At 47.5% G+C, this 14877-nt stretch overlaps 1 protein-coding gene across 6 annotated transcripts in view; it reads left to right on the top strand.

The window, feature by feature from the left end:
• Positions 1-14877, top strand: part of GIT1 (GIT ArfGAP 1) — a 306604-nt gene that overhangs the window by 138863 nt on the left and 152864 nt on the right. For all 6 annotated transcript variants that reach the window (XM_063955944.1, XM_063955946.1, XM_063955942.1 and 3 more), the window contains exon 8: positions 12704-12746. In XM_063955944.1, the coding sequence (XP_063812014.1) occupies positions 12704-12746 (43 nt within the window). The remainder of the gene's footprint in view (positions 1-12703; positions 12747-14877) is intronic.

The raw sequence follows: 14877 nt of genomic DNA, 5'->3' as shown, positions 1-14877 counted from the left end.
ACGTGAGTCCAGGATCTTGGCCACTTCATACTCAACGCCTCGTTGAGTTTGGACTTTCGGAGTTGGAGGAAGTGAGGAATGAAACCGATTCAAGATCAGCGGTTTCAACAGGGAAACATGGAATGTCCTGGGTATTTTTAAGAAGGGAGGCAACTGGAGTCTGTAAGCAACAGGATTGATGACTTGTTCAATCTTGAAAGGACCGATATAGCGAGGTGCAAACTTCATACTGGGAACTCTTAACCTCAAATTCTTCGTGGATAACCATACCCGATCACCCACCTTGAGAGCAGGAACTGCTCGACGCTTCTTATCCGCAAACTTCTTGTACCTGAACGATGCCTTGAGCAGAGCTGATCGTACGCTCTTCCAGATATTGGCAAACTGATGCAAGGTGATATCCACTGCGGGAACAGAAGTTGCTGGAAGCGGTTGGAACTCAGGGACTTTAGGGTGGAATCCAAAGTTAGTGAAGAATGGTGTTGAAGCAGATGAAGAATGATACTGGTTGTTATGACAGAACTCGGCCCAGGGAAGTAATTGAACCCAGTCATCTTGAGAGGAGGACACATAGATGCGGAGGAAGGCCTCCAAGTCCTGATTCACCCTCTCGGTTTGACCATTGGTCTGAGGATGGTAAGCCGTGGAAAACTTTAGCTTGACTTGGAGGACTTGACATAAACTTCGCCAGAATTTGGCTGTGAATTGAACTCCTCGATCTGAGATAATTTCTTCAGGAAGACCGCGGAGTCGGAAGATCTCTTGTATGAATACTTGAGCCAACTTGGAAGCTGACGGAAGACCGGTGAGAGGAATGAAGTGTGCCATCTTGGTGAACCGGTCAACTACCACCCAGATGGTATTGAACTTGTTGCACATGGGTAAGTCTGTAATGAAATCCATCGACAAGTGGGTCCATGGTCGACGGGGAACGGATAGTGGAACCAGTTGCCCCGCAGGCGACTGGCGGGATACTTTATGTTGGGCACACTTTGGGCAAGATGCAATAAACTCCAAGACGTCCTTTTTCAGAGTTGGCCACCAATAGGACCTAGAGATAAACTCCAGGGTTTTTTGGATACCCGTATGTCCGGCAAAACGGGAAGCATGGGCCCAATGCATGAGCTTCTTCCTTAGCATCGGCTTCACAAAACTTTTCCCTGATGGGGGCGTAGAGTCCATCCCTACCGTGGAGAATGCCAAGGGATTTATAATAGGATGCTTATCTGAAGACTCTGACTCATTCTCTTGCTCCCATGAGCGGGAAAGGGCATCGGCCTTGCGATTCTGAGAGCCCGGACAGAACTGGAGTTTAAAGTCGAACCTGGAAAAGAAAAGTGCCCATCTGGCCTGACGAGGGTTGAGACATTGTGCGCCCTTCAGGTATAAAAGGTTCTTGTGGTCTGTAAGTATGGTGATTGAATGAGAAGCTCCCTCCAACAGATACCTCCACTCTTCTAGAGCGAGCTTGATGGCTAGCAACTCCTGGTCGCCAGTGGCATAGTTGCGCTCAGCTGGGGAGAACTTCCGGGAGAAGAAACTGCAAGGGTGTAAATGGCCATCTTTAGCCCTCTGAGATAACACCGCTCCTACTCCAACGGAGGAGGCATCCACCTCTAAGATGAAAGGAGAGTCGGTGTCAGGCTGTTTCAGAACAGGCGCAGAGATGAACCTTTGTTTTAAAAGATGAAATGCTTGCATGGCTTCTTCAGACCACTTGGACGGGTTAGCACCCTTCTTAGTGAAAGCAGTAATAGGCGCCACAATGGTGGAAAAGTCTCGTATAAACTTTCGGTAATAGTTGGCGAACCCTAAGAACCTCTGGACCCCTTTGAGGGTTAAGGGTACCGGCCAATTTTGGATTGCTTGTAGTTTCTCAGGATCCATCTCTAGTCCGGAACCGGACACAATGTACCCTAGAAACGGAATGGACTTGACTTCAAAGACGCATTTTTCTAATTTGCAATAGAGATGATTGACACGGAGACGGGACAGAACCTCTTTAACCCAAAAACGATGTTCCTCTAAATCGTTGGCAAAAATGAGGATATCGTCTAGATAGACCACGACATGACGGTATAGAATGTCTCTGAAGATCTCATTGACAAAATGCTGGAAGACAGCTGGAGCATTGCTCAATCCGAAGGGCATGACGAGGTACTCATAATGTCCGTCACGGGTGTTAAAGGCGGTCTTCCACTCGTCACCCTCACGGATCCGGATGAGATTGTATGCACCTCGCAAGTCCAGCTTTGTAAAGATGGTAGCTCCGCTAACACTGTCAAAGAGCTCAGTAATCAGGGGTAAAGGATAACGGTTCTTGATGGTAATGTCGTTCAAACCTCTGTAGTCGATGCACGGCCGCAGACCACCATCTTTCTTTTTTACAAAAAAGAAGCCTGCGCCGGCTGGAGAAGAAGAAGGTCGAATGAACCCCCTTTGCTAGGTTCTCTTTAATATATTCCTCCATAGAATGCGTCTCAGGCAGAGACAACGGATAAGTTCGGCCTCGAGGTGGAACCTTCCCTGGAACGAGATCAATCGGACAGTCCCATTCTCTATGAGGAGGAAGGATATCAGCAGAAGCTTTACTGAACACATCCGTGAAATCTTGATATGGAGGAGGTGGAACATCAGACGACCTGGGGGAGGAAGAACAGACAGGCAATACTTTAAACAAACATGTCTCAGCACAGGAGGAACCCCATGCCAGGATTTGCGTAGTCGTCCAATCAATTGTAGGATTGTGAAGACGGAGCCATGGAAGGCCCAGGACCACAGGATGTGTGGCTCTTGGAATCACTAAAAAAGAAATAAGTTCGGAATGAAGAACTCCCACTCTCAGACGAACTGGTAGAGTCCTTAAAGAAATAACTGCATCAAAAATTTTGCTGCAATCCACGGCAGTTAAAGAAATGGACGAAGGAAGTCTCTCGGTGGGTAGGGACCACCGTTTAACATAGGCTTCGGTAATAAAGTTCCCAGCTGCTCCGGAATCAAGGAGGGCAATGACGTTCCGATAACGTTGAGCAACTTGAAGCGAGACTGGGAGATTACAATCTTGAGGAGATGGAGAGGAGATCATTACTCCTAGCCGGCCCTCTCCTTGGCGAGCTAGGATTTGGAGTTTCCCGGACGTTTGGGACAGGCATTAATGGTGTGAGACGGAGCTGCACAATAGAGACAGAGAGACTCGGAGAGACGTCTTCGGCGCTCAGCAGGAGTTAAACGGGAACGGCCAAGTTGCATGGGCTCATCTTTAGATGGTGACAGTTGACGAGGAGGAGGTGCAGAAGATTTTGGAGCAGATGATCTTCCACGCTCAGTTGCTCTCTCTCTGAAACGTAAATCAACTTTCGTGCAGAGTGAGATTAGCTCATCTAACTTAGAAGGTAAGCCTCTGGTAGCTAACTCATCTTTAATACGCTCAGATAAGCCATGCCAGAATGCAGCATACAGGGCCTCGTCGTTCCATGCCAGTTCGGATGCCAGGATCTGGAACTGTATCAGATATTGTCCTACAGTACGTGACCCCTGGCGTAAACGGAGAATCTCGGATGAAGCTGAGGTTACCCGGCCTGGCTCGTCGAAGATGCGCCTGAATGTTGACACGAAGGCAGTGTAGGAAGATAGCAGGGTGTCGGACCTCTCCCATAACGGTGATGCCCAATCAAGGGCTGAGCCACTGAGAAGAGAAATAATGTAGGCAATTTTTGTACGGTCACTGGGAAAATTGCCAGGTTGTAGCTCAAACTGAATCTCACACTGGTTGAGAAATCCCCTGCAGAATCTTGGAGATCCGTCAAATTTTGCTGGCGTTGGAAGATGAAGACGTGGAGCAGAAATGGGTAAGGTGGGTGGGGTTATAGCTGGAGTCACTGTGGTTGACGCACCAGACGCGCCTGATCCACGGAGAGTTGTCTGAATCCCATCCAGCCGAGTAGAGAGATCCTGGAGACAGCGGATGATGTGGCCCTGTGCAGCCTCCTGATGTTCTAGTCGGGCTGCCAGTTCTTGCATCGGCCTGGCCGCTTGATCCTGGTCTCCGGCTGGATTCATTAGGTCAGTGCTTACTGTCACAACTGAGGGCCTGAGCTGACGGGAGGCAGCCTCAGTTGTAGGGGCTGAGATGTACCGGAACCTGGGAGGTTGTATCAGACCCCTGGACATGTAAGTAACATGAATAATAACTGCCCGAAGGCGTGACCACGACAACTTGGATAAAAGTCAATGATGTTTATTATGACAACTCCGCAACACAGCAGCAGTAAAAGAAAACGTAAAAGTCAGCAAAGAATAAATACAGTTCCTGGGTACTACAGGATGGCAGGAGCCACAGGGCACTGGTAGTGTGAGATAGTTCTTATGATCTTCTAGATGGAAAGTCCTTACCAGGCCCGACTGTAGCAATGGAGATAACCCAGGATTGTGCCAGCTGGTGTTCCAGGAAAAGCTGGGTTGCTGAAGATAAAACAGCTGCTGTGGATACCGGCTGGAACCAGACTGTTGTTAGCACGGAGTGGATACTGGCTGGAACCAGTTAAATAATAAATGAACTTGGGAGCGATGAAATATGAACTGAAATGTAGAACTTGAGAGCGGAGAAATAATAATACCGGTGGAGAGTGGTAAAGTGTAGAAAGGACACCGGCCCTTTAAGGGAAGCTGTACTCTGCTGGAAGCTGAGCTGGAAGCAGGTAATGTTGTAGCTGGAAACAGATGAATCCACAATGGATTGGAGAGTCAGGCTACACCGCAGGTGGAATGCTGGTGCGGGTCTCTATGGTGGAAGTCTTGAGACAGGAGCTGGAACCTGGAAGACAATCACAGGAGAGAGACAAACAGGAACTAGGTTTGACAACCAAAGCACTGACGCCTTCCTTGCTCAGGCACAGTGTATTTATACCTGCAGCAAGGAAGGGATTGGCTAGGCAATTATGCAGATTATCAATACTGAGAACAGATTGGTGGAAATGATCAGCTGACAGAATCCAAGATGGCTGCGCCCATGCAGACACTTGGAGGGAAGTTTGGTTTGTAATCCATGTGGTAATGAAAACAGTAATGGCGGCGCCGGCCACCGGAGACAGGAGGCGCCAGGCTGACAGATGCACATCCAACCACGCGGACACAGCGGAGGCCGCGGCTGACGTAATCGCCACTCAGACACTCTGCATGCAGAAGTTCAGGGACGGCGGCGGAGGCCGCGGGAGACGCCATGTCAGGTGTAATATGGCGTTTACTGTGACAGCGTCCCAGAGTGACAGGAGAGGATACAGGAATGTACACATCAGGATAACAGATGGGATCCGGTCCTGGAGCGCTGAGCCAGCCTTAGGAGGCATCTGATGGGTAAGAAATGGCGTCCAGATACCCGGATCGTGACACTCTCATCTCAAAAATATTGAAAATCATAAGACGAAAAACAGTACAGACAATACTCATTGGCCTCGAAGGGCCTGGTACTCAGATCTTCAGGAAATGCTCACAGAAGATCCGTGGCCTCTTTCTCTCAGGGAGGACCTGTTGCAGCAGGGACCCTGCGTGTTCCAAGACTTACCGCGGTTACGTTTGACGGCGTGGCGGTTGAACACCGAATCCTAGCTGGGAAAGGTATTCCGGAGGAAGTCATCCCTACTCTGATAAAGGCTAGGAAGGAGGTGACGGCGAAACATTATCACCGTATCTGGAGGAAGTATGTATCTTCGTGTGAAGCCAAGAATGCTCTTACGGAAGATTTCCATCTGGGCCGTTTTCTCCACTTTCTACAGACAGGAGTGGCTATGGGCCTAAAGTTAGGCTCCATTAAGGTACAAATTTCGGCCCTGTCTGTTTTCTTTCAGAAGGAGTTGGCTTCTCTCCCAGAAGTCCAGACTTTTGTAAAGGGAGTGCAGCCTCCTTTTGTGCCCCCAGTGGCACCATGGGACCGTAACGTGGTATTACAGTTCCTAAAATCTCACTGGTTTGAGCCTCTTAAAACAGTTGAATTAAAATTTCTCACTTGGAAGGTGGTCATGTTGTTGGCCTTGGCATCTGTGCGGCGGGTGTCTGAATTGGCGGCCTTGTCTCACAAGAGCCCCTATCTGATTTTCCATGTGGATAGAGCGGAGTTGAGGACTCGTCCTCAATTTTTGCCCAAGGTGGTTTCATCATTTCATATGAACCAACCTATTGTGGTGCCTGTGGCTACGGGTGAATGGGAGGACTCCAAGTCCCTTGATGTAGTCAGGGCCTTAAAAATTTATGTAGCCAGGACGGCTCGGGTTAGGAAAACAGAAGCACTGTTTGTCCTGTATGCAGCCAACAAAGTTGGCGCTCCTGCTTCAAAGCAGACTATTGCTTGCTGGATCTGTAACACGATTCAGCAGGCTCATTCTGCGACAGGATTGCCGTTACCAGATTCGGTAAAGGCCCATTCCACTAGAAAGGTGGGCTCTTCTTGGGCGGCTGCCCGAGGCGTCTCGGCTTTACAGCTTTGCCGAGCTGCTACCTGGTCGGGTTCAAACACTTTTGCAATGTTCTATAAGTTTGATACCCTGGCTGTTGTCCGCACTCTCCCGCCCGGTCTGGAGCTTTGGTATAAACCCCATGGTCCTTACGGAGTCCCCAGCATCCTCTAGGACGTAAGAGAAAATAAGATTTTAAACCTACCGGTAAATCTTTTTCTCCTAGTCCGTAGAGGATGCTGGGCGCCCGTCCCAGTGCGGACTATTTTCTGCAAGGCTTGTATATAGTTATTGCTTACATAAGGGTTATGTTACAGTTGAAATCAGTCTTTGCCTGATACTGTTTTGTTGCATACTGTTAACTGGTTGCGTATATTCCATGTTATACAGTGTGGATGGTGTGGGCTGGTATGAATCTTGCCCTTGGATTTCCAAAATCCTTTCCTCGTACTGTCCGTCTCCTCTGGGAGGAGCCAGTGCACACCCATTCTAAAGTTCTTTATAGTGCCCATGTCTCCTGCGGAGCCCGTCTATACCCCATGGTCCTTACGGAGTCCCCGGCATCCTTTTAAGGACTAGGAGAAAAAGATTTACCGGTAGGTTTAAAATCTTGTTTTTATACTGTTGTGGGGTTCAGGTAAATCTTCCTGCATGTTAAAGCCACAGTTGTCATCTCGGCAGATTTTCTCCTTCAGTCTTATAAAATGATAATTTATCTCTGCCGCAAAACAAGATAGGGTGCTGAATTATAATTTATTGGCTGATAGTGTTATCCGTAGATCAGGTGCCGTATGGCAGATCTCAGCTAGAGCTGTTGCCAGATAGTTGTAGTGCTATTGCAGCGTGTATCATTGTATAAGTAACCAGGATGCCCGATAATCACCGCCCTAGAATAAATTACTACAGGAAATGAATTATTCATAACATGTTATTCACAATATGTGTATGTATATGTGTATATATATATATATATATATATATATATATATATAATATTATAAAACCCAACGGCGGGACTCATAAAGAAAATACTTCACACGGCTTTAAGGCCTTAAAGCTGTGTGAAGTGTTTTCTTTATGAGTCCCGAGTGCCGTCTTTGGGTCTATATGTTACATGCAGTTGTGCAGGCTATGATGTGGAGGGTACCGGGCACAGTATAGTGATTGAACCTGTGGAGTGCTGGAGCTCCGAATTGTGTGTGTATGTATGTATGTATGTATGTATGTATATATATATATGTATTGCTCATCAAATTATAACTAACCAGTAAACACACATGGTTCCGATAATGGGGTGGTCTTCAGTTTGACGTCTGTCGGGATCCCGGCGCACAGTATACCGGTGCCGGAATCCCGACAGCCGGCATACCGGCACTTTTTCTCCCTCTTGGGGGTCCATGACCCCCCTGGAGGGAGAATAAATAGTGTGGCGAGCGCAGCGAGCCCGCAGGGGGCTCATTTGCGCTCGCCACACTGTCGGTATGCCGGCAGTTGGGATTCCGGCGGCGGTATGCTGGTCGCCAGGATCCTGGCCGCCGGCATACCATACTACACCCGCGATAATGTACTTCAAAGGGAAATCAAGCTACAAACTCTGTTAATATCGGTATCTTTATCCAGTAGCAATGTTATTAATATTCAGGCTCCCTGTTATTACATTCTAATCTGCATTTAACGTATACTAGTGACCTGGCTGTACTTCAAATCTGTCTTGGGTTTTAGTCACCCTAAATGTAGGCATCCTGCTTCTGAACAGCACTACAAAGGCCCAGTGATGTCCATGAAACCAGAAATTATTCAGCCCGGGGGATGACGGCATGATTCATCAAATTTAGCCACCTGTGTGTGCAGTACAATTCAAGCTCACTGGGCTTCCAAGTATTGCCTGTTGTATTTACAAAACTGCTGTAGATACAAAATGCAAACTTGTACATAGAAGAAATGTAAAATAAAACCAAGACCAGAGCCGTATTAACCAATGGAAGCCTGTAGTCCCTGTGGGGCCCCTAATCGGGGGACATTCAAGCTGCCAGAATGCCAGCAGTCAGGATACAGATGCTGGAATCCCAAAACCTGTTGAAATACTGCCGATCAAAATCCCTACTGCCACCCAGAATCCCCACTCAGATGGTGGACCACGCCACAACCAAAGGGGAAATATAACCATGTGGCGACCAAAGGTTGTCACCGGCGCCGGAGGTTGCGAGCGCAGCAAGCTCAAGTGGACACGTTGCGCTCGCCACCGGTAATACAGCTTTGCTGTTGCACCAGGAAGGAAAAGCCTTCATCTACACACACCCAGTGGAAGGCATTATACCCTATTGGCAGATTGGCCGACAATCAATCCACAATTGCCTAGTCACTGTAACAATATATCACTAACCAATCCTGGAACACTCTTCTTTGTAATGTGAATCACTAAGGAGAGGTCTAATGTGGGGAGTTTTTTTTTTTTTCTGTTCCATTGGATCATATCTTATCCTAATGAGGACTGGACTGGCCTACCTGAGCCATGTGTTGCCTGCTCCTGGTAAATGGGATATCTTGTGTGAAAGTACAAAAATGGATATAAAGTGTATAATTACTTTGCTAAACAGTTCTAATGTCAGTGAGGAGCAAATTGAACATAATGTATTATATCAGCGGCAGTCTGGGGCTCATTTTTAAATGTGATTTAGTAGATTTAATCATGGTCCTCCCAATTTTGGAAAACAAAGCCTAAATCCCCAGCATTCTGCAAAGTATATCCCATAGCTGTGCAGTTGATTTAATTATTTACCTCTCTATGAGTTACACAGTAATATGGTGCTTTTTGCTCTGTGACGGGAGATCTCAAGGGCGATATTCAATTGATGCTGGTTCTCGCGCTTATCGCACCGTTAGTGTCGGGGTTTAAACGCGTAAAGCAGCCAAACCCGACTAAACTAATGGGTGCAGTCACAAAAAGTGCTGTTTGGGGGGTGCAAGTTGGAATGCCGGCAGCTGGTTGCGCCCGACAATTGAACAATTGAATAGCTCTGTCTGGCTCACAGGAGAGATAGCTGCCGGCGATACCCATAGAGTGGGAATAGAACCTGTGGCGAGTGCAGCAATCCACTGAGCCCGCAAGGGGCTTCATTGCGCTAGCTCCCTCCACGGCAATCTAAAGATCGGGATCCTGGCGTCGGTATGGTGACCGGCGGGATCCCAAGCGCCGGTCACCTGAACCCAGCCTGTGTAAGGTAACAATCAGACCTGCAGACCTTTTCTAGTAAACTGATGAGTCTTTCAAGATTGGCAGATCTGTTTAACTGAAAATTATCTGTAATGTATAATATACTAATATATTTATTACTGGATAACAGTGTCAGTGAATAAATAGTTTACATTTTTCTGTCAAAAATGTAAAAAAAATGTGCTGCGGTCAGTGAGGCATCGCTGTGCTGCTGTCAGTGAGGCATCGCGGCGCTGTAGTGAGGCGAGGCAGAGCCTTTCCTGTCATACTCCAGTATAAGGCAGAGTTTTGACTATATTCAGTATATGAAAAATGCAATGAATTTATTATAAATATCTTCTGTGTATTATTCTAATAATTTTTATAGTCAAAACGCTAGAGTAAAAAGTCTATTAGGTGAGGTAGTGCCTCACCTGCCTACCTTTTCCACACATCAAAACTCACCACATTTCCATCAGTATATACTGCTGCACCTGTGTATAATCCCACACGTGGGCACATAGATTGTGTGTAAATCTTGCTCTGGGACTGGCCAGTGTCTCCTCAGCCATTTACCTCACCGCACGTCTCTGCTGTGCTGCTGTCAGTGAGGCAGGTATGGGCTGCTGTCAGTGAGGCAGGGATGCGCTGCTGTCAGTGAGGCAGGGATGCGCTGCTGTCGGTGAGGCAGGGATGCGCTGCTGTCGGTGAGGCAGGGATGCGCTGCTGTCGGTGAGGCAGGGATGCGCTGCTGTCAGTGAGGCTGTTTTATAGTTTGATTTGTTTACCGATGGTAGTGTGACAGTTGGAAGTAGCTTTAAGGTGCATACACACGGAGAGATTTTGGCTATGAGAGATTTTGACTAACTTTTCCCTTGAACTGGCAGTAGGAGATTTTGACTAACTTTACCAGAGATTTTGGCTATGCAAGAGATTTTGGCTATGGGAGATTTTGACTATCTCATTTAAATAAGGGGATGAGTGTCATATATAGGATGAATTTACAGGGTGGCTGGTATTTAAATAGCTAAAAGTTAAAAAAAAAAATTTGCGTGGGGTCCCCCCTCCTATGCAAAACCAGCCTCGGGCTCTTTGAGCCAGTCCTGGTTGTTAAAATACAGAGGAAAAAATGAGTAGGGTTCCCCCATATTTAGACAACCAGCACCGGGCTCTGCGTCCGGTCCTGGTTTAAAAAATACGGGGGACAAAAGACATAGGGGTCCCCCGTATTTTTAAAACCAGCACCGGGCTCCACTAGCCAGGGAGATAATGCCACAGCCGGGGGACACTTTTATATTGGTCCCTGCGGCCGTGCCATTACCCCCCCAACTAGTCACCCCTGGCCGGGGTACACTGGAGTGAGGACCCCTTAAATCAAGGGGTCCCCCCCTCCAGCCACCCAAGGGCCAGGGGTGAAGCCCGAGGCTGTCCCCCCCATCCGTGGGCCGGTGGATGGGAGGCTGATAGCCTTTCAATAGTAATATTGTTCTTTACAGGAGGCCTATAGGTCCCAGCAAGCCTGCCCCAGCATGCTGGCACTTGGAGAACCACAAGTGCCAGCATGCCCGGACATAAAGGGCCCGCTGGCACCTGTAGTCCACCTGTAAAGAAAATATTTAAAAAAAAACACAACACATTCTTTTAAAAATCCTTTATTAAACTGGGTCTTCACCTGGGGGCGGCGGCCTTTAAGCTCTTTTGCATGGCCGCCGCCTTCCCAGGGCTTCCGGCGTCTTCACCTGGGGGGCGCCACCTCCTCAGGGCTTCTGGGGTCTTGCTCCGGCGTCTTCACCTGGTGGGCGGCGGCTGCTAAGCTCTTTTGCATAGCCGCCGCCCATCCAGGACTTCCACGGCGTCTTCAGGAGCTCTTCTCCGCTCCTCCTCCGCCGTCGGACTGACAGCCGCTGCCTCGCGCTGACTTATATAAGTCAGCGGGAGGGGGCGGGGCGGGGCGATGACGCGGCGAGCCGTGATTGGCTCGCGGCGGCCATCTTGAATTTCAAAAATGACGCTGAGGCGCCATTTTTGAAACTGGTACCGCTCCGCTGCCAAACTCTGCAAGAGAAAGGTAAATTTCCGCCGCCCGCACCGCTGCCGCAACCTGCCGCCGCCCGCACCGCCACCCGCACCGCCGCCGCCCATACCGCCACCCGCCGCCGCCCGCACCGCCGCCGCAACCCGCCGCCGCCCGCACCGCCGCCACAACCCGCCGCCGCCCGCACCACCGCCGCCTGCAACATCGCTATCGCTGGGAAAAATCGCTGGCCTCTAGCGATTTTAACTAACTTTACCAGCGACATAGCCAAAATTGACTTGCCGGCACTGACTATTTTTCCCAGCGATAGCGACTTAGCGGGGACGCGCATCGCTATCGCTGCCTGTATACACACGGAGCGATCTGCACTAACTTTCTGAGCGATTTTGACTATATAGTCAAAATCGCTCAGTTATATCGCTCCGTGTGTATGCACCTTAAGTTTGCAGTTGTGTTGGGAGATATAAGGTCATTGGGAAATAATGCACAGATGTGTGGTCTAATGTATCCAATCATGTTAGTCGGATTTCTGTCATCACACATTTTTATAAATACAAAACAAAAAAAAAAGATATAGAATACATGTGTGGCTTATACCTCTGATGGCCACTGTTCAGCATAAACCCAACAGGTGGTGTGTGTCCTGGTTGCATTTGCAGAGTTTTGGATGTAGACAGAGCCATTTCAGGCTGTCGGACAAAAGCTGATTGAACAATTTATTATATGTCTGGAGTTCATTATTTTTAATTCTTCTGAAAAGCAAAAAAAGAAAAGACAGGAACAAGACTTGTCACCAGCAAAATGGGAGAAATACGGATGACTCTATACATTATTTCGTTATATGCATTTAGTGATGCAGTTACTTGAATATCAGTGCACTTATAGTGGACACTGTAAACCCGAAAATCATGCTTCAGAATGCAGTTCCCTAAACCATGATCTTTAATGATTACAGGCAGCCAGTTATCTAGAGAATATCCTTCATTTATTCAGCTGCTAACTAGCCCTTTTTTCATTTCTCTATTTTAGATCATAAAAACGGACATTATATCATTCCTCAGATGGCAGACAGGTAATCTACACTCCTCTGTACTTGAACACCAAAGTCTTAATTGCAGAACTGTGTTTGTCTGGTAATTGCTTTCTCATGTGCCATAATATTCTGTGGTTCCACAGCTGAAATATCATTTTCTTTATATCAAATTTGCAAACTCCATTAAAGTTTTTTTTCATATAAAAATGAAATAACCAGAAAAATTATAATAAACCTTCTTAAAGATCCATTGACCCTAACACTGCCGAAAACTCAGAAACACATCTGATCTACATACTGTATATAAATAAATGAACTGTCAACATTTTGACAGCCATTAGAAGGTTAGGGTTAGGCACTGGGGCGGGGTTAAGGTTAGGCTCCGGAAGGGGAGGATAGGGTTAGGCACAAGGGGAAGGGTTAGTGGCGGAACTACTGAGTGGTGGCCCAGGTGCAAAAATATAATTTGGCCCCCTTCCTCCACCCCAACCCAAGCTAAAAATATGCCACACGGCAGTGGGTGAGGGTTTGACTATGGGAAGAGACAGGCTACAGGGGAGGGGAGGTTAGAGTCTGGCACTAGGGGGAGGGTTAGAATTGGACTATGGGAAGAGAGGGTAACAGATGTGTCTCTTTAAGTCTTTGCCCGTGATGCAAATTCATCCTGGGTCATAGAACGTAGCATGCCGTGGCATTCACGTGTGCGTATGCACGCGCACGCTTTTAAACTGTAACTAATCCTGTATGCTTGCAGGCAGCGGGACTAGGATGCTCCCGCTGCCTGCATATTGGCCCTCATTCCGAGTTCGCTCGTTATTTTTCTTCGCATCGGTGCGATTTTCCGCTAACTGCGCATGCGCAATGTTCGCACTGCGGCTGCGTCAAGTAAATTTGCTATGAAGTTTGGTATTTTACTCACGGCATTACGAGGTTTTTTTCTTCGTTCTGGTGATCGGAGTGTGATTGACAGGAAGTGGGTGTTTCTGGGCGGAAACTGGCCGTTTTATGGGAGTGCGTGTAAAAACGGGGAGTGGCTGGAGAAACAGGGGAGTGTCTGGGCGAACGCTGGGTGTGTTTGTGACGTCAAACCAGGAACGAAACTGACTGAACTGATCGCAGTAGCAGAGTAAGTGTCGAGCTACTCAGAAACTGCTAAGAAATTTCTATTCGCAATTTTGAGAATCTTTCGTTCACAATTCTGCTATGCTAAGATACACTCCCAGAGGGCGGCGGCTTAGCGTGTGCAATGCTGCTAAAAGCAGCTTGCGAGCGATCAACTCGGAATGAGGGCCATTGAGTGAGGACATAGCGGCACTCCATCGGATCGAGTAGCGGGAGTATAAACTTGTAGTTACAAGCCACAGTAGCATATGAAAAGTCTTCTAGCGGTGCGCGGTCCCGCAGTGCGTACACATCACGGGAACGCCATGCTGCAAAAATCAACAAAAGATGTGTGAGGACACCTCTGTAGGGTTAAGCTACGAGAGGAGTTTAGGGTTCAGCACAGAAGCTATGCAAGATCCATCGGAAGTCATGCTGACGTCACCACCCGTAAGACACTGCTGGAGCCGCCATTCCGATTAAGTCCCCACTAGACGACTATGGATGTATTTTTGACATTCTATTCATTTTGACATTACAGTGGTAGCGACGTGGTCAATGTCAACATGCTGCATGTCATAATTATGACCATGTTGATATGATGAATGCTGACAAAATATACCACACCTCCCTTGCACGTATGAATGGTTTCATTGACTAGCTTTTTAGTCATACCATATGGGGAGATTTATCAAACTTTCACAAGAGGACAACTGGAGATGTTATCGATAATAACCAATCAGATTCTTTATCTAGTGCATTCTATCTAAATGAAACTTTTATTGGTTGCTATGGCAACACCTCCACCTATTTAAAATGTTTGATATTCATCCCCGTAGTCTCTTCTTGATCATGTTTTCATGTGAGCACACTGCAGGGAAATTAAGATAAGAAAATTAAATATCTTTTCAGTGTTGTGGGTAAAGGCCTCTGACCAGGTGCAAAACCCCCTCAAAGACCTGAACACTTTTTCATTAGACCAATTTAATTAGTTCAACTAATACTACTGTGATATGGAATAAGTATGTGCCCTGTACAGTGTGATGGAAAGCTCTCATATACACTTTGA

Source organism: Pseudophryne corroboree, chromosome 2 (assembly GCF_028390025.1).
Source record: "Pseudophryne corroboree isolate aPseCor3 chromosome 2, aPseCor3.hap2, whole genome shotgun sequence".
Classification (NCBI taxonomy): Eukaryota; Metazoa; Chordata; class Amphibia; order Anura; family Myobatrachidae; genus Pseudophryne; species Pseudophryne corroboree.
This window is presented reverse-complemented; position numbering and strand designations above follow the sequence as displayed.